Source organism: Sorex araneus, chromosome 1 (genome assembly GCF_027595985.1).
Source record: "Sorex araneus isolate mSorAra2 chromosome 1, mSorAra2.pri, whole genome shotgun sequence".
NCBI lineage: Eukaryota > Metazoa > Chordata > Mammalia > Eulipotyphla > Soricidae > Sorex > Sorex araneus.
In genome coordinates, this window is record NC_073302.1 from 164,636,076 (window position 1) to 164,656,312 (window position 20,237).

At 36.9% G+C, this 20,237-nt stretch overlaps 1 protein-coding gene across 7 annotated transcripts in view; it reads right to left on the reverse strand.

Moving 5' to 3' along the window:
- MEF2C (myocyte enhancer factor 2C) overlaps positions 1 to 20,237 on the reverse strand; it is a 156,386-nt gene that overhangs the window by 20,305 nt on the left and 115,844 nt on the right. For all 7 annotated transcript variants that reach the window (XM_055132871.1, XM_055132883.1, XM_055132891.1 and 4 more), the window contains 2 exons: positions 15,030 to 15,216; positions 12,464 to 12,511 (listed from right to left, as the gene is read on the reverse strand). In XM_055132871.1, coding sequence (XP_054988846.1) covers positions 12,464 to 12,511; positions 15,030 to 15,216 — 235 coding nt within the window. The remainder of the gene's footprint in view (positions 1 to 12,463; positions 12,512 to 15,029; positions 15,217 to 20,237) is intronic.

Genomic DNA, 20,237 nt, shown 5'->3' on the forward strand with positions numbered 1-20,237 from the left:
GATGTAGGTGGAATGGCGTATGAATGAGTGAGCAGATTTGTGAAGATTTACATGGCAGATGGGAACCACGGAAAAAGTTATAAAGTAGATAAATTCAGGATCTATCATTAAAGTTCCTTCAACTATACCGGGTCTTAATTTTCTCGCAGACAACCAGTGATTTCATTAGTGTGGGAGAAGCATAAAGTCTCATATTTGATCTCACATACTCTCCTGAAGTATCCATCATTCTGATGGGACCTTAAAATGACAATAGCACTGTTTATCGTTTTGTTTACAATAATACTAACAACATTAGATACATACGTTAAATAATCAAAACAGTACCAGGTACTCAGTAACTACAATTTTACATGGATGTAAAATATCTTTAGTCTTCACAATGACAATTCTGTGAGGTGCTATCAGTGTCCTTGTGATAGATGACGAGAACAGTCACCATTGAGATTTTAAGAACTATTTTCTGCCAAAACTCATTCTAATACTATAGAAATGGAGAAAACAAATCAAGTACGAGTGGGATAACAGACCCAAAGCACCCCCAAGTCAGAGGTGATGTGGACGCTTGGGTGACACACTGCATGGTCAACCTGGCCATTATAAATAGCCTTTCTAGTTCCTAAGACTCCCAGAATGGAGATGTTCCAAACCACAGTTCTGGTCTCTTTCTGGATAAATAAATATTTACAAATAGGAAATATTGGGTTTAGCTATATTAAATGCCACAGCGGCTGTTTAACTTTCAGTGTGTTATTTTGAGTGGATGATTAAATATGCTTTTAAAGGTAGATTTTGTAATGTTTTAGTCAATAATTCTCTCCTCTGCAGTAGTGGGTAAATATATTTACCTACGTATGGTCAATTTCAAAGACTAGCTTCCATTAGAATCATTCCACTTGACAATGAAAGAGATGCCCAGTATTTTATGAGTTTCTTAAAATTTTCCCACTCACGACCTTTTTTGACTAAGAAACTTTTATATGTTCAGGTATATAGGTATATAAAATTAGTATACAAGCAAATATTTACCGAAAATCATAAAATTTATCTTAAAACCAAAATGTTAAAAGTTACAAAGTAAAAAGGTAGGTTTTATAGTACTTACTGTTAGCTGTTATCTGGGACATAATTTCTAATTTATATAGCTAATTTACAGATTATATCATATAATTATATAACACTAAAATTTACAGCTCAAATTTACATACTGTGCAATAATTAATTAATAGTATCTTATTTTGGGAATCTGAAGTAAACTGCCGCAGGAAACTGTTAAATTTGAATGTATGTAGAACCTCAGATGTATTAATTTTCTATTAATTTTCTGTTTTTACGTAAAAGTAAATAATTTTACTCAATTTAGGTTTTCTCCCTCCCTTTCATTAGGACAACTTTAAAAAAATATATAGAACACTGCCCTGTTCAACCAGATATTACATATACCACTACTGTTAATTAATTTTTATATTTGAATTTTTGGGGACTGTTTGGGCCACCAGGAATTACTTCTAGCACAGTGTTTGGGGGTTGCTCTTGGTATCTGTGGGACCAGGTGGTGCTAAGGATTGGACCAAGGTTCCCACATATAAAGCTTGCATTCAATTCTCCTAGTCATCAATTTGACTCCTACATTTGACTTTTTTAAGATTTCAAGATGTGATTTCCAGTATCAGAACATTTTTTGCATTTTTAATAAACACATATTCTCACAACAATGTACACAATGTACAACAATGTACACAACTACTTGCTTATACAACCCAACATTGTTCTACTGGGTTTGAAATACACTCAAACAGTTTTTAGTGAAAGGTATTGTGATCTTTCAGACACCTTTCCTATATTCACATTACCTTGAGTGCCTCTTGAAACCCTGTTTAAAAAATGCTAAGAACTGTAAGTTATGCAGCTGCTGTGAATCACAATCAGACTTTTTTTTTTTTTGGTAAGGGCAAAAGGAGATCTTTTTTCATGGAACTGCTGTAAGGGAATAAAGGAACCACAAAACATTTGGAGATCAGAATCTGGGAATGATGAAAATTTCAATGTGCCTACTGTAGAATGGGGGCAAATCGGGTTTCTGATTCTTATCCTGCTAAGATGCCTGATTAGATTCTTAAACATGAAACAAGTGATCTGGGGGTTTCCTTAGGGAAATAATAATATAATGCATAACGTTGGATATTAAGAAAGTCCTGTGAAACCTCAATGCCTTTTGTGGTGTGTTCTTAGAAAAATACCCCAAGAACACGCTAAAGCCAAGACTATTCTTAGCTGTACTGGTTAGAGGGCAGCAGACAGTCTAAAAGGAGACTGGTCTTTTCTGCTTGACCATGTCACCCTGACGCTTCACCAGACCTTTCCAGATTTCCCTATCTACCCCACTTGTCCTTGAGGTTTCTGGAGGTTTCTTGTTTTCCTCACTATCTCTGAGGCATGAACAGTCTTATCTGCCAACTTGATAGCAAGCTTGAAATATCCAGCACACCCCAAACTCTGGATTTTGATGGCAGAAGTAAAGACGTCTTACTACTAAGTTTTTGTTTTAGTTTTTGCTTTTTTCCCCTCCCAAACACCGAAACAAAGGCTGTATCTTAAAGCAGGATGCTTGCCTCAGGTTGGCAAAGCACTCTCCCATTTGCCAAGCATTAACTTTTCAACAGAGGAGGAAACTGAGGTTTAGAGAGCTTCTGTAACTTCTGTAGCTTCTGTAACTAAAGGGAGACTTCCACTTGAATCTAAAACAAAAGCTGCTTCTAGTACTGAATTACAAAAGCCAGATGTTTCAGATTGATAATATTGTCCTCACACAAGCTCTCTCTGAACCATCTTCCATTTACAAATAAAAAAAAATGGCAATCTGATGTTTCCACTGCAAAAAATAAAAATAAAATAAAAAAAAGGCACTCACAATATCATTCTGCTTTGAGCACTGATTTACTGGGGGGATAGTTTTTAATTGCATCGTAAAAATCATATTGAACCTTGTTATCTTCAAAAAATTCCACTTAACAATGACTGATAGATTTATGACTCACTTAATTGTTCACTTCTTGCGATTTGGGGGCTGTCTCTTTGCTAAAAATGAGGGGGTGTCTTCATTATTGACACAATCGCTCATTCTTTCAGTCACTTTTATAAACAAAAATATTGAGACAGTCTAAATTAGAGAGAACGTGACAGAAGAGAAAGAATAATTACTTGTGGTTTTAACTTTTAACACAACTGCTGCAAACACATCAGGAGATCATAACGTTCAAAGTGAAGTGTGTTGCACTGTACTGCACTGTCTGCCTTGAATTTATTAATATAGTTTCTTTTCTCTTGCCCTGGAGGGTAGGGGCCATGCAGGCATCTCTAAGAAGCCTAGGAGAGCAATACTCTCTGGGCACATAATATTACTGGAACTGCACTAAACTCAACTATCTTCTTGATAAAGAAGTCAAGAATTAAAACAATGCTACTGACAATAGCTAACATTTATTATCATGTATTTATTCGGAGCTGGTAACCGTACGAGGTGACTTCCATGAATGATCTCATTTAATTTTTCACAGCAATCATGCAAAAATGGGGATTTACAAATTCTCCCTTTTTAAAGTGACTGTGTCTCATGTAATTTTCGTTGGGTCATTTGATTTTTCTGAATATCTGCCTCTGGAATATATTCCTTATTACTGTTCAAACAACATTTTCAGTCCATGTTTTTAATAGTTTTTTTTCTCTGAGTTGTTTAACATTATGCTTGACAGCTGCTTTTCCATGATCAAAATTATAATGTGATCATGTTGATATATGTTCATGAGCCTTAGATTTTGATTTCTTATCCTTGTTACTCTTTTTTTTCTTTTTGGGCCACACTTGGAGATGCACAGGAGTTATTCCGGCTCTGCACTCAGGAATTACTCCTTGTGGTGCTCAGGGGACCATATGGGATTCTGGGAATCGAACCCGGGTCAGCCGTGTTCAAGGCAAATGCCCTACCTGTTGTGCTATCACTCCAGCCCTACCTTGTTACATTTTTATAGCTTATAAGAAGATAGAATATCCAACCCCTCACATACACACACACACACATACACACATGCACACGCGCACGCGCACACACACACACACACACTATAAACTCAATGTAGGGTTCAGGTGAAGAAGCTGAGAAAGGTGGACATACTGCTTGGTAAAATATTTCAGAAAATATCAAGTTCAGTGAAAATGACTGAAATAGATGAACCTAGCAAATACTTAGCACCTTATGGATATAGTTATAGATTATAAAGCTGACATGATTTATGACTAGATATCATGACTAGATAAGGTCTGCCTAAAACAGTAAATTATATTCTTGACAGTTTTGAAGCCCCAAAAAGTCCCTGGTAGGTAAAAAGTTGATTTCCAGAAGGGGGGTTTCTAACCACATCCCTTCTTCAGCATCTGCTGTCTGATGCGCAATTTCACAGCATGAATTATTCTGAAAAGAGCTTTTCTTTCCATTTTGATCTCGAAGGAAAATCATATGGTGAAAGGACACAAGTAGGATAAGAGAAACCACAAGTATATGACAAAAAAAGATTGCTAAAAGAACATTATGAATATGACTAGTATTTTTGGAAGAAATATTAACTGTCTGAATTAATATCATAAAATGACCAAAGTTTTTTAATAAGTTACTTTCTTAGGTTAAATCAATGAGGCATGAGTAAAGAGACCAATTTTCAAACTGTATTTGTGAAGAGAATGGGAAGATAGGAAATTAAAGAGAATATGATTTGTGAAGTCAGGAATTATGTACAAAGGGCTATAAAATCTGCTGACACTCAGAAGTTTTAGCTAAAAATTTTGTTTTCCTCTCTAGAAATCAAACTCCTTAAAAGAATTAAGTTAAATCCAAGGGGTTGAAAGCAGATTTTATGGTATCCTGGCTTAGCCTGTAACATTTTTCATTTGTCTTCTCTTTGACCTGCCTTTCTCACTTTAACACTGGCCCCCCAGAGAATGGTGTCAAGGTACTGCTTTATTTAGAATTTTCTAGGTTCTGTGTATGGGAAGTGGGCACTGATTTTCTTGGCAGTAGCTGTGTATCACATGCTGAGGATCATCCAACTCGAGGACTAAGTATTTTTTTTTCCTTTAATAAATCTAGATAACCTTGGTTTGGGCTAAAAATATCATTGTTATTTAATTTCATGGATAATAATAAAAAACAATGCTGTTGGATCTTTATGTTTTGGGTGAACTCCCAAGGTAAAAGTGCAAAGGAATTCAGAATTTTTATGCAGAATAGTTCAAGCCAATTGTTTACAAATTGTTGCAAACCAATAATACTTCCAAAATAAGAATCCAAATACTTAGATTATATTTACATGTTGATGAATAGTTTTAAAATTTAAAAATATTATGGGCTCAGGGGCTATTTCCAGGTCAGAACTTGCAGGGATTGGGGGTCCACTCAATGTCCACTATATTACAAGGACTCCTGCATGTGAGGTGTATGCTCCATCCTTTAACCCACTTCTTCCTCAAATAATATAAAATTTAAATTTATTTTTGTAGTGCAGGTATAAAACCTAGGAGCCCACACACGTGAGGCATGTGCATTACCAGTGAATCAGAGACTAGGACTGAATAGAATAATTATTTGAACAAAATATTTTTTCTTTTATTTGAATGAGCCTAAATGGTTTCCTTCTCCCTTTCTCTAAAACTGCAATCTACTAGTGTTTGTTTTAGGTAACAAAAACACCAACATAGTAAAGTCAAGTCTTAGACGAAATTCTCAACCACTTTACTGGTATTTTAAGACACTGGATAAGAATAGCAACAATGTCCTTTTGGCTGATAAGAAAGTCAGCCCAGAAATTTTGGTAAGTATTTTCAAAAACAAATACTTGCAAAATAATGATACTGGTGGAGAATCATTAAATGTTGTTTAACCTTTTTTTCTCTCGCTTAATTCTATTTTATAATGGCCTAAATATGTCTTTTCCAATGCCAAATGAATTACCAAAAATCACACAAAAATTTTATGATTACATGACCCTTAAACATGTAGTCAAAGAAATGAACTTTAGGGGCTGGAGCAATAGCACAGCGGGTAGGGCATTTGCCTTGCACGTGGCCAACCCAGGTTTGATTCCCAGCATCCCATATGGTCCCCTGAGCACTGCCAGGGGTAATTCCTGAGTGCAGAGCCAGGAGGAACCCCTGTGCATTGCCAGGTGTGACCCAAAAAGCAAAAAAAAAAAGGACCTTTAATGATATCTATGTTTTTTATCTGCAGTATTAAGTTCAAAGGTCCTAAGCCATGGATTGAGGACTCTCGTTAGGGAGTCTTCTCGGCACGTGGAAGGTAGGTTTTCTGATCACTGCTCTCGTCATCCACAGCAGCACGCTGCCTCCATCAAGACTCCATGTAGTTGGCTGATATAAATTAAGCATTCCAGAAGTGACAATGCTTGACAACCAAATGCATAAAATAGTAAACAATTAACAATCAAAATAAGGAAACAGCTGTTAGTTTCTTTTTATATAAAATTATATCTAATTTACAATAAATGCCAATTAAAATTATTAACCAATATACATAAATCTCTTTTGCCTTATTGGCAAATAGCTATGTGGAGTGTAAAATTCTCTTAAATTTTTGAAGACATTCTTAAATGCTTTCCCCTTCTCTTTGTTTTCTGAATTTCTCTCTCTCTCTCTCTCTCTCTCTCTCTCTCTCTCTCCCTCTCTCTCTATCACCTCAATCATGAATCACTAAATCCTTGAGCATTCTGGTGCCATGTATTGAATAAAAAGTAACCATTATATCAAAGTGAAAACAAAGGGTAATAACAGGTTAGTAACATAGCTATGCTAGTGTTAATTCTTTTAATTCTAATGATTCTGAAACTCTACAGAGCCTGGTCTTACAATTATCAATAACCACTAAGATTAGCATGTTAAAAGTTTTACTGTATAGAGATATGAAAAAATGTAATTTTTAAAGTAGTGACTTTTCATTTTGGTTGTTGAGAGGAAAAGATTAAGTAGTGGATGAATAACTGTCAACTGAAACTTAGAAATGTCACTATTACTAATGTATTATAATGACTTAGAGTATATTTTTCTTCTACCAAAGTACAACTTCATTTTGCTACATCCTTATTACCATGAGCCTTCATTTTTGAACTTATTTTGACTTAAATAAGAAAAGATTCTTTGTTTCAAATGGTAAGGATCTGAGATACCCACCCACATCTAATTTACTGCTCTGTATCAACTCTAGGTCTATTAAGTACCTTAGGGAAGTGTGTGAAACTGCTTTGGTGACCTATGGTACTCATCAATTTTAGCAGATGGTTCATTTATCATTCACCATCCATAGCAGCAGAAGACACAATTGTGATTTACAAATGAAGAGTATATATATATTTTTTAGTAATACTGCTTCTTATCAATGATATAAAATATTTTGTCTAGATGATCCAGTTCTCCTTTATTCACTCACAATTATTAAGTATCCATAGCACTGAGCTGTGGACAACAGACTGAATTAAGATACCAGAGAATTGAGCGTCCAGGCAAAAGTCACATGCCCAGACACTGTAAACATAATGCAATGTTGGAAGTGTTGTAGACACAGGTGAGAAGGGAAGAGAGTGCATAATTCCTTCTGGAAAAGTCAGGAACAGACTTCCTAAGTGGTTGAGTTGTATCTTAGAGGTGAGAAAGAGCAGAAAGCAAGAGTGTTAGGAATGTATAAATATAAAAGTAGGCAGTTTAAACACCGTATGGAAAATAGAAGCATGAGACGGCTGACGGTATAGGGGTCAAGGAAATTGCCTTTCATGAGGCTGGCCAGGTTTGATCTCATGCTACAGCATGTGGTCTCTTGAGCAACACCAGGAGTGATCTCTGAGCACAGTAAAAAAGTCCTGAGAACAGCGGGTGTCGTCCCCAAACCCAATAGTGATGATGATAATGTTAACAACAACAATTCTGAGACAACAATAACAACAACAACAAGAAAGATAAACTAGTAGACTCTAGGGACAGACTGCTTGAGTTCTACCTTGGAGAATGACTTAACCTTGTTGTCTCTCAGTAGCCTTATCTCTAGACAGGACACAATATGAATATCTCTTTAGCACACTGATGCCAGCACTATAATTTGTGTTAATTAAACCACATTCAAGTGTCATTCACTGGTGGTGCCAAGGGCTCAGAACAGACAGCTATGAGAGTAAATGAGTTAATTTTTGTTAAGCTCCTAGTAAGAACAATGTGAAAGTCTCCTATGATTGGAGCTGGAGTACTCGCTGGCAGTGACAGAAATAAGAAAGTTAGACTGGGGTGTAGTGATGGGCCAGAAATAAGAGGCTCATGGTAATTCTGAACACCTTGGGAAGTCATAGCTGGATCTTAGCTGAATGAATGATAGGACTTTGCCTAAGGCTTAGAGAAAGAAGGGTAAGTCACAGGAGATAGAAGTGGGGAGGCCAAGTGCTGCAGGGAAGTGAGTTAGGGGTTTCTGAGACAATCCCAGCCCTGCTATGAGCTTGAAGCAGGAAGTGGGTTAAGAGTAAAGAGCAGGGGCTGGAGCGATAGCACAGCGGGTAGGGCGTTTGCTTTGCACACAGCTAACCCGGGTTCAATTCCCAGCATCCCATATGGTCCTCTGAGCACCGCCAGGGGTGATTCCTTGATTCCTGAGTGCAGAGCCAGGAGTAAACCCTGTGCATTGCCAGGTGTGACCCAAAAAGCAAAAAAAAAAAAAAAAAAAAAAAAAAAGAACAAAGAGCAAAGGGATGGATCAAGAAAACACCATGGATGCAGTTGGTGAATCTTGTTGACTTTCTGGACTATTGAATTAAAAATAAAATTACTGGATGAGGGGTGGCTCAGAGATTAATGATGAAGCTGAACCCCTTAAATGCTTATCCCTTTGCAGTTCAGGTATCTGCAGATCCACAATAAATGTCCAAACACACAATAAATGTTTAATTAACTTCTTTTCTTGTGAGATTATATGCCTTATTCATCCACTACTTTATTTTACAAAATGAGATGATCTGGTTTTAAAAGAAAACTGACAGACTGAAAGGTTCTGTGTTTAACAGTCTTGCCACTAGAGATCTTTAATTTCAATGACAATATTCAAAGTGTGGAAGGCATCACTAGGCCACTTTGCTTTAGTTCTCTTTTCTGAGAACAGAGGCATTTTGGCTGGCCTTGCTTCCCCTGGTGTGTGATTCTCTGACATCAGCACAGATATATTCGGCTTTGACACAGGATACTAATTGGCACGAGAATGGAGGGTATAGGGTTGAGCTGGTGAGAAGGACAAGACAGCTAAGCTCAACACCAAGTGGCATTTGCAACAGGTGTTCTGTGGAACCAGAGCTAGAAAGGGCTTCTTCCTCTATTTTTAATAAGTGAAGGAGGAACTCTTCCACAACTATAACAGGAACTAAAAATTAGATCCTCATGGATATAAAAAAATAGATCCTCATGAATATAAGATATAATCACTAGGATAAAATATTTATTTTTATCAATGTAGAGAAATTGAGTCTTTGTTTCTATTTTTAAAAATACTGTGTCTATATTTGTTTTTGACTTTGGGACCACGCCCAGAAGTGTTCAAGGCTTGTTCCTGGCTGTGTGCTCAGGGGTTCACTCCTGGCAGTGTTTAGGGGACCTAAACACTACTGGGGATCTAACCAAGGTGAACTGTATTTAAGGTAAGTGTCTTACTGTTCTATCTCTCTGATCCTGTTTCCACTTTTAAAAGTAGATTCACAAGCCTATGGATTTGCTAAGCTAGTTATATATATCTTTCTCACTGTATCACTGTCATCCCGGTGATCATCAATTTGCTCAAGCAGGCACCAGTAACGTCTCCATTCGTCCCTATTGCGTTCTAGTGTAACCCGATGGTGTACTGGGGGCTCTTTCAGGATCAGGGGAATGAGGACCGTCATTGTTACTTTTTTGGCATATTGAGTACGCCACAGGTAGCTTGCCAGTCTCTGCCGATATATATATATATATATATATTATTCATATATATGTTGTATATATATATATACAACATATATATAGTTCAATGATGATATACCCTGAATTAAGCTAATTTTTTATGCTGTAAAATGGAGTATTTTTGGTTTTGGGAGGACTACCAAACTTGTCCTGCTGCTCAGAAACTGATAATTCCAGCATCAATGAGCAACCAAACATCCCTTATTTTCCGTAAGAAGAGGCTACTTACATTAAACTTAGAACACTCCCCCTATCAAAGCTCCCCCCTCCCAACATACATTTTAACTACTTATAATAATTTTCATCACCACTGTTGACTGTTCCCACAAAAGCAAGCATTTTGGTGAAGTGAGATACTAGATACTGTATCATCAGCTCTAAACACTTTTTCTTATATTATTTTCATCCTGATCTTTGTGACAACTCAATTCTCAGTCCTCAACATTCTCTCTAATCACAGAGCTTGATAGTGACTTAAATCCAAGAAACATTGGTTTGGCTTTGATCTGGTTCTGTAATTTTCAGTCTACAAACCACAGAGCATTTTTTTTTTAGGGAAAAAAGAACATTTTGTGCCTCGGGAGATAGCTTGAGTGCTCGACTGCATGTCTGGCATGCAGAGGGGCTAGGTTCGAGCCCCAGCACTACATTGTCCCCTGAGCAATGCTAGGGAACAACCCCTGAACAGTGCCAGGTGTGGCCCAAACACAAAAGCAAAGTCTCAAAATAGCAAGAATGAAAAAGAGCATTTCATTTCAATACCAGATGTAATAGTACAATGGGTTTTTTATTAATTTGCCTCTACCTAATTTTAAAAATTCAGGTAAAATAGGAAGTAGTAAGATGAATTCTACTAATTCACCAAGTAATACTTTTTCTTGATTGCTAACTAGATCAGTAAAGAACCAGCATCAGAAGCGAGAAAATTACTCCCAAACAGACATATTTATAAAAATGTTTTTTATACACCAATTTCCTTTATCTTCTTTCTTATAATTAGCAAACTATTACATCTGACCTTGGCAATACATTTTAATTAGGCCATCCATGGATATTTCAATAACCCCCTTTTTTTGACATTTCAATCATACCCTGATGCCACTCATGCTTGCCTCCTACTATTTTAAATGTATAGCATGATCCAGCTGCAGAAATTACCATGGTTACTTTTTATGCCAACAGAGAGCTGCAGTTAGCATTAAAAAGTATTGTGCTCTCAAAGAGAATGCCCTGCCAAAGAGGTGGGGTGGGGTGGCAGGATGGGACGGGGGTAGGAGGGGTACTGGGATCATCAGTGGTGGAGAATGGGTACTGGTGGAGGGATGGGTACTCGAGCATTGTATGATTGAAACACAAGCACAAAAAGTTGTAAGTTCTGTAACTGTACCTCACGGTGATTTACTAATAAAAATTAAAAATAAATAAAAAATAAAAAATTTAAAAAAATGTATTGTGCTCTCTTGCCTTTGCATTGAAAATGACACCAGTATTTCAATAAGTGCAACAATATTAATTAAAATGGAACCTTGGAGAAGTATTACTGAGACAATCGGTCATAACAAAAGAAATTCTTAAGGGTTTATCTATACTTCAGGGTCCTTTTTGAATGGCATGCAATCCTCATATTCTCAAGAGCTCTTTTGAGCTCAAAACAACAAGAGTTGCTTTGGTTTTGGGGGGACTATGCATAATGAAAGGGACCAATTTGGGTCCCCCTCATGCCAAGCATGTACTGTATCTGTTGAGTACAGGCACAAAGAGCTTATTTTAATGCCACAGGTGACTTTATTACATCAGATATATTAATGTATGGTTATAATCTCAGCATACAGTTTTTTTTTTTTTTTGTGACACCTGCCAGTGCTGTGAGGCTACTCTTTGGCTCAATGTTTGGGGGTTACTCCTGGAAGTCCTTGGGGGACGATATGGTGCTGGGTCTTAAATCTAGGCCTCCATCACGTAAAGCATGCACTCAGTCTGTCAAGAGCTCTCTCTCTAGCTTATCACTGCATCCTTTTAAAAATAAAATTCCTCGTTAGAAATATATAGCATTTCCGTACATCTGGAAATATACAGAGTTCAGCACTTGTAATGGAAAGTGATTCCCATTTAGTGTGAAATGATTAATAGAGAACTCAAATGACAGGGCTTCTGAAAGGTACTCTGTCTAGAGATGGTATCTAGGATTCAGTTGATTTGATCTCTGATCAAGTCTTTTATTATGCTGGCTAGGTAAAGTTATAAAAGCAAAGTTCTAGTCCTAGCTCACAACCAGTCTTTATTTAGATTGATATCCAATCACTTCTACATTATAAATTCCAGCCATTTCCCCATGCATGTCACCAGTCTGTCTACTTATTTAAAACACTTAGTTTGCAAATGACCCAGGAGAAGAATCTCGAACAATGACACATTCTGCAGAACAGAAGCCAACACTCACCTGCACTGGTGCCTGCACCGGATGTGAGGTCTCCGCCCATCAGACCACCTGGAATTAGAAAGGAAGGTCAACCAGAGAAGACTCCAGGCCCTCATAATAACACATTTGCCTTTAGTCACCTCAGGGCTTTGTCCTCTCCTAAGATTACTACATTTGTTAAAGCTCTGCCTATGTCAGAGAACTGGCATCAGTTTACTGTGACATGCTGTGCTCCAACACTGAACTTCATTTGATCACTAGCACTCTGCAGAATCATTTTTCTAAGAAAAATTACACTTAAGAAGTTCAGTCTTTGAATGTTTTTTTGAATTTTATTATTTCCAAGTCTATTATTTTTTCCTAAGAGGGTGATTTATAGAAAAGCTAAGAAAAAGTTAAAGGTCTGTGACAAGCTCAAAAAGTCTAACACCTGGTATTTCTTACACAATGAGTTTTGTGCAGGGCTAATTATTGAAAATTTTGTCATTCCGTGAATCTACCTACAGCGAATGACCCCTCTTTGTAACATATTTTAATTATTGACAAGATTTCACTTGCCACAAATTAAGAAAAGCAAACTAATTCACTGTTAGCTTAAAGTGTACTAAGATTTGATAATGTTTAAGGAGACTGGTGTGTTTCAGTATGTTTTTCTGAATACAATAATAAAATTTTATTATTATTATTGTAATTGTTATTATTATTTTGCTTTTTGGGTCACACCTGGTGATGCACAGGGGTTACTCATGCCTCTGCATTCAGGAATGACTCCTGGCGGTGCTCAGGAGACCATATGGGATGCTGGGAATCAAACCCAGGTCGGCCGTGTGCAAGACAAATGTGCTGCCCACTGTGCTATCTCTCCAGCCCCCTAAAATTTAATTTTTAAAGCACAAGATCTCAAAGTGGTCACTAAGGAGTGATCCCTGAGCATAGAGCCAAAAGTAAGTCCTGAGTACTGTTGAGTGTGGCCTCTAAACCAACATAAATAAATAAAAATAATATATAAACACAAGTCTATCAAATAGGAAATTCAATAAGATTTTGAGTATATATATATTCAATAAGATTTTAAATATATATATATATATATATATATTGCTTTTTGGTTCACACCCGGCGATGATGCTCAGGGGTTACTCCTGGCTTTGCATTCAGGAATCACTCCTGTTGGTGGTCAGGGGACCATATGGTATACTGGGAATTGAACCTGGGTCAGCCACATGCAAGGCAAATGGCCTACCCGCTGCACTATTCCAGCCCCTATCAATATTTTTATTTTACTGATTTTGACTGCATTTTCTTTAAGAAGTTTCTGTATTAGCAATAATACACATTTAATTCTATAGCAGACAGTTAAGTCTTCTAAGGTTGCATTTCTCCAAGGTGGCTATATGGTCCCTGTGTGCCTCAAGGTCCCCCAGGATTACATGTGAAAAGCAGCATAAAAGGGGGAACAATGACATGAGACATGAGGGGAACTGGTTGGACATGGATGCCACAGGAAGGAAAGAAAGTAGAAAGGGGACTACAGTCAGAAAAGGGTTGAGCAACCTTAGCCCAAAGCTTATCTGTAAATTGCGTTTAACATGATCATGTGTGCCTAAGACATTATAACATCAATCATCTCCTCTAGCATGCAAAGCCTGTGCTCCACTCTTAGAGCTATTAAACTCTGTGGGTTGTTTTTGTTTTATTTTTTTTTTAATTTATTCCCTGGGTCCAAGAATAAAAAAAAAAAACACCAAAAACAACCCACAAAGTTTGTAAAGATATAATGCATATAACTTACAATGCAATTATTTTTGTGGCTTCTGTTGGAAACAAGGAATTGTTTAATTAAAATCAATACATATTTACTCTGTGCCTGACAAGAAGACATTAGTCCCTTCAAAGTTCTTTTTTCAGTAGGGAAATAGACACATACTCAGTACACGTATCGTAGTATGTTTCTGCCTGATCAGAATACTAAGAATGAATGGATTTGCCCTGTGCAGCCATTTTCTTTCCTCTGGGACTAGGAGCAACAGTAATAATCTCCCCGAGAAAAATCTGTGGCAGGTATCTAGGTCCCAACATGGGCTCTTTGCTTCATTTGCTTGGCTTTTATTTCACACTATATGTTATATCTTATCACAGTTCCCTTCTGCTGTGCATCCTTTGTGGTGTAAGAAAGTAATTGTATAAATTAATAAAATGACAGCAAATGGGGATAAATGCTCTCAGAGACCGTTTCACAGAACAGGTGATGCTTTGTTAGAAGGAAGAAGGAACATGACATTTTAGGCGGAAGGGCAGAGGCAAGCAGACAGGATATTTGAAGTCCTGTTTGAGAAAGTTTGTGGTTAAGATTTAGCCACATGAGGAGATTGAAGACAGATAGGCTGAAGAGCGACTCGGATGATTATGAAGATTTTGGAAAGATGCTGACATGGTTAGGCTTTATCACAGAAGTGAAGGAGAGTGTAGCAAGGAAGGGCGTAACAAAAGGAAAACTGGAAAACTCGGCATCTGGTAGATTAAAGAGCGTTTCTGCCAAGAGCAGATCTTTCCAGCGGCTTAGTAATATTGTATTCTGAGCACATACCTGTGTTACCTGCACTTGGAGGTCGATGTGTTACACCAGGAGACATACTATTCCTCTGCAGAGAAGGGTGGGCCAGTGGCAAAAGGTTGGGGTTTCCCAGTGAGCTGACGGGGTTGCTGTATACCAAACTGTTGTGACTGGACACTGGGATGGAGACTGGCATCTCAAAGTTGGGAGGTGGAACAGCCTTGACAGGAAGAGAAAAACAAAATGAATGCAAGGAAAGATGATAACGAGGCGTCGTCTGCAGCAGGTGGCATTTGCTATTCCAAGAAGAAATCCAAATTTCAAACTGCTTGGGGTCTAGGAGACCATTAAGAAGAAAACTACAAGATGTTCACTTCATAAATGAACTCCTTTAATGTGCTTTGTACTCGTTCTTTGAAACTATTAGAAAATGTTTCACTTTTGTTTTAAACAAAGCCCCATTTCATTAGACTCCATTGTCTTTGAATTCCATTCTATTAAGTAATAATTGTTCATTTGTGCTATCAGAGTCTGGTGCCAGAAATGACTGCAAGATCAAAGGTACATGACTGTGATGACTTCACAGAGAAAAAGGAGGATTAAAATGCGTACGGGAGCCTTTGGTTTAATTGCTTATTGAAGCATATTTATGCAGAAGTTTAATGCTGTGAAATCATTTCTCATCAGGTGAACAGCACATATACTTTATTATTTTTTAAAAGACTGCCTTTTGAAAGTAATTCTTAAAGATAATAGACACTTTAAGATACAGGGTTCAACAGAGCATGCATGATTCCATAACTCAAATTTAAAGTGACAGTTTGGGATTCATATTACACTTCACATTTGGGGTAATACTGCAGAGACAAATGGCAAGATATTTTTTGGCAAGCCCTCTGTCTCAGAGGAGAGAATTGGCAAATATTTAGTGAACTGAAGATATGTACAGGGAGATTTAATTTGAGTAATTCAGATATCCATTATTAATTTTTGGGGAGGATCATACTTTGGTCATTTGGGCAAAATAAAGCCTGCATTTCTACTTGCACTAACCAGATAATCATAGTTGTATTCCTATACTTTTAAAAAGTATTATAAATGCTTTTATATATTATAAATGTAATGCTTTGTGAATATATTACCAGAGGATTACTGATGTGTAGAACACAGTACGTCTAATATAAAATGAGTGTGTGCATTATATTATGTATATATTCTAATGAATATATAATATGTGAAAAATATATATTACAAAGAAAGGATTTATATAGAACTTTACTTCTGGGGTTCTTCAAGAAATTACTGTATTTAAATGCATATTTCACCTTTGAGTCCATATGTACATGTGGACTCAAATTTTTTCTATTGTTTTAATCTAATCTGTACATTAATTTTATTTTACTAGTCAACTAGCCTGCATCATGTCATAATCTGAAATAGTTCTCTGTTTATCCCCGTGATGATTGCAATATTTCGTTTCATGAACATTTGTGCTCCTTTGCTCATTGTTTTTTTTAGTTTTATTTTCTTCCAAGATTGGGAAATATCAATGTTGAGAGGAACAAATGTTTTATAGCTTTTGCTTTTACACATCTTTGACTCTTCATTGTTTTAGAAGGAAGTACAAAGAAATGTCAAGTACTGTGTTAACACCATAATTCTTTATTAGGCCTTGTTATAAACATGGCAACAGAGTAATTTTGGATAATTACCACAATATCAAGGAATGTATGTGTTCAATAAGGCATCAAAGGATAAATGTATCTCTAAAGTTTCCAGAGACTTTTTAAGCCAAATATTTTATTATGTGCTGTAAAATAAATATCTGTAAATTAAATATTGTATTATTTAAGAGGCCAAACAGGAATGAATCCAACATGCCTAAAAATGAAGAACAAAGTAACTGTGCCAGATTTCCTCCCTCTGTCCCTTCCAGATGCATCCTCCTCTTCTCTGTGTTGATGCTCCACCTACACGTAGCAGGTTACCCTTACCCGTTGGCTTCAGCTTGGCCAGGAGAGGCACACAAGAGAAGCATAGAGAATAGTAGAGAAACTAGGTGTTTTTCTACTATAGACTCCTTTGTGCTGGCCAAGGCTACATTTATTCCCCTGGTGAACACCATGCCTGTTATTGGGTCTTTCTCTTCCACTGTGTGACACTGGTATCACTGCTAACCTCCCTCTTTTCTTGCACCTTTGCGACCTAGAGGTTGGAACAGTTTCTCGGTTGCAAGCCCTAATACTTTACCAATTCTTTGCATTTCTATGAACACTGTGAAGAATCCATTTAGTAAGTATTGTTCAGTTACCCACCGGAATTTGCCCCTGTTTTCCCACTTAAGCCATGATGGTAGTTCTACAGATCTAGAATAGTTGCATTCTATAGTCTCTCAGGAAGCATTTTGGAAATTTGGGGACTGCTTTTGGATGTCACCATAATTGAGGTGTGATGTAGACATTTTCTGGGGAACTAAGCTAGAAATGTATATTAGGATTACTGTATGTGGAATAATTCTGAACACCTAATTGTCTCTCCCTGTTCTACTTGTGAAAGTCACACTGGGACACTAATGCATATAAAATAACATGTTTATAATTATTTGAGTCACAACTTTGTTCTGCAAATTCAAGGTATTTTTTTTATTAATGAATTACTGTGAGGGTACAGATACAGATTTACATATTCTCGTGCCTGTGTTTCAGTCATACACAGCTAAACTCAAGGTATTTTTTTAGACAACAAGATATATATTCTTCATACAGACTGGAATTTCCAGAAAGGTAATTACAGTATACATTGAAGGAATGTTCTTTGGTTTGTATAGAACTTTAGAAATTTTTATCATCCTGGAAAATTGTGTTACCCATACTAGTTTGACTGTGACAACTTAGGTTACTATAGAGCACACAGATTTTCCCCCCTTCATCATACTAAACTAAAAAGATTTCCCTCTAGCACTTCACTCAAAATCTTCTTGTCATAATTGTTAATACTCTCTAGGTAGTTAAATCCAATGGCAACTTCTCAGTCTTTAACTTGGACACTAAGATTCATTTTTGTTAAACTTGCTTATCCTCCATGGTCCAAAACTTTCCTTTGTAGCTCATGGCTTTTACTGCTTCTCTGCCTTTGTAGTGTTCTTATTTCTTTGTGAATGAAGATGACCATAACCTTTTTGCTATATCCAGCTTGGTCCTTCCTTCCTTCCTTCCTTCCTTCCTTCCTTCCTTCCTTCCTTCCTTCCTTCCTTCCTTCCTTCCTTCCTTCCTTCCTTCCTTCCTTCCTTCCTTCCTTCCTTCCTTCCTTCCTTCCTTCCTTCCTTCCTTCCTTCCTTCCTTCCTTCCTTCCTTCCTTCCTTCTTTCTTTCTTTCCTTCTCTCTCCCTCTCCCTTTCTCTCTCTCTTTCCACTTTTTGGGTCACACCCAACAATGCACAGGGGTTATTCCTGGCTCTGCACTCAGGAATTATCTACTCCTGGCAGTGCTCAGATGGGATGCTGGGAATAGAACCCGTGTTGGCTGTGTGCAAGGCAAATGCCCTACCTACTATTGCTCCAGCCCCTTGGCTTTCTCTCTTAATTCCAACTTTGCATTCCAGCAACACCATCAAGATTTCAACTTACAGGTGTGTTGGATATTTCAGCACTAATTCTAATCTAGCATCACTCATTTTTTTATCTCTAGCTGATGACAGACAGCTCATTGCTTTAATTTCACAGAATATAATCTCTTCCCGTGCTCAGTTTATTAGGATATCCTACTGAGTTCGTTTTGAAATACAACTGGACTCTGCCTGCTTATCACCTTTGCAGGTCAACCACCCTAGCTTCAGCTCCATCATCTATTGCCTTCATCACTGCAGCTACCTCCTAAGAGTCATTGCTTCTCTGTTTTATTTTCCACCCAACAAACACATTGAGTCTTTTAAAGAATAAAGCAGATGATAGCATTTCTTCACTTAAAACTGTGAGAGTTCCATCTTACTTAGTGTACAAGCTGGAATTTTAGTGGCCACAAGGCCGTATAAATTCTAGTTCTTGCAAGTCTCTGTTATCTAATTTCTATCATCTCTCTCTGATTTTTGTCTCAGTCCCTTGGCTTAGTTTCTCACCTCTTCAGACATACCTAAAATCTGTCTTCTCAAGAAAACCCATTCTGATCACCATGTTTAATCCTGCATCTTATCCTGCCCCACCACCTTTTCCTTTGATTTTTTTCCTCCTTATGTTATAAATTCATCTGTTTCCTTTTAACAAGGCACTGAAGTTCTTTTGCTATAAAGTAATGCAGGGCTTTAGTCTACTTTTTATCATATGAATTGACTATTCTTTAAAGGAGAATTTTTGGAAGATTCTATAGTGACATAAAAATACAAGCTTACAATTTTACTCTTTATTGATCAGGCATGAGAGGGTATACTTTATGCACAAGATATAACTGAACCTTTCATAATTCCTTCTCTCTATATATAATTATATTATTGTTTTTATGTCAGTTGGTTTAGTAAGTGATCTATCATCATCTAACTAGTAATTGAGCCTACTAACTTTCACTTCAAAATCATTCTACAACACAGTAAGTTTTGGGGTGGAAACAGAATATTATAATCAGGAGTCATACTATGAAATGATTAAGGGCAGAATATTAGTGGCTTGTTGTTTGTAATTCACAAAAATAATGAATGGAATGGATTCTCTAGGTGTGGACACACATCCATTGCAGTGTTTGGTCTAGATTCACTAACTTCCAGGAAGTGGCTGAGATCTTGGTGGAAAAATCAGCCTGAAAACTCCCTTCATCCACATTTACTAGGTTTAGGAATTTTCAATTCATCTTTTGCTACAAATATTTGAATTTGAAATTACTACTCAACAACATTCATCTACTACTGGGTACCTAAGAATCTGGACATATCAGATAAAACTAACTTTCCTTTGAGTATTCTTCAGAATACTGGAGAGTGTTTTAGTTGGGAGCACAGTCTCTCCCACTGCCAGCAAGACGATTATTTGAACATTATTATTAAGAATTGTTTAATAAGTTCTGCATTGCCCAAATGACAAAGTCAGTGTATGTTTCTCTATTCTTCCTTTCCTCTATCTTTCCCCAAGTCTGGTTCAGTTTCTAGCGTTTTGAACTGTAAGTAATTTTGATGACGATTATAAAACTTTTGTGATTGGCTTAAAAGCAATCAGATATAATTCTGACATCAGAGTGTATTTCAGAAATTCACAGCTCA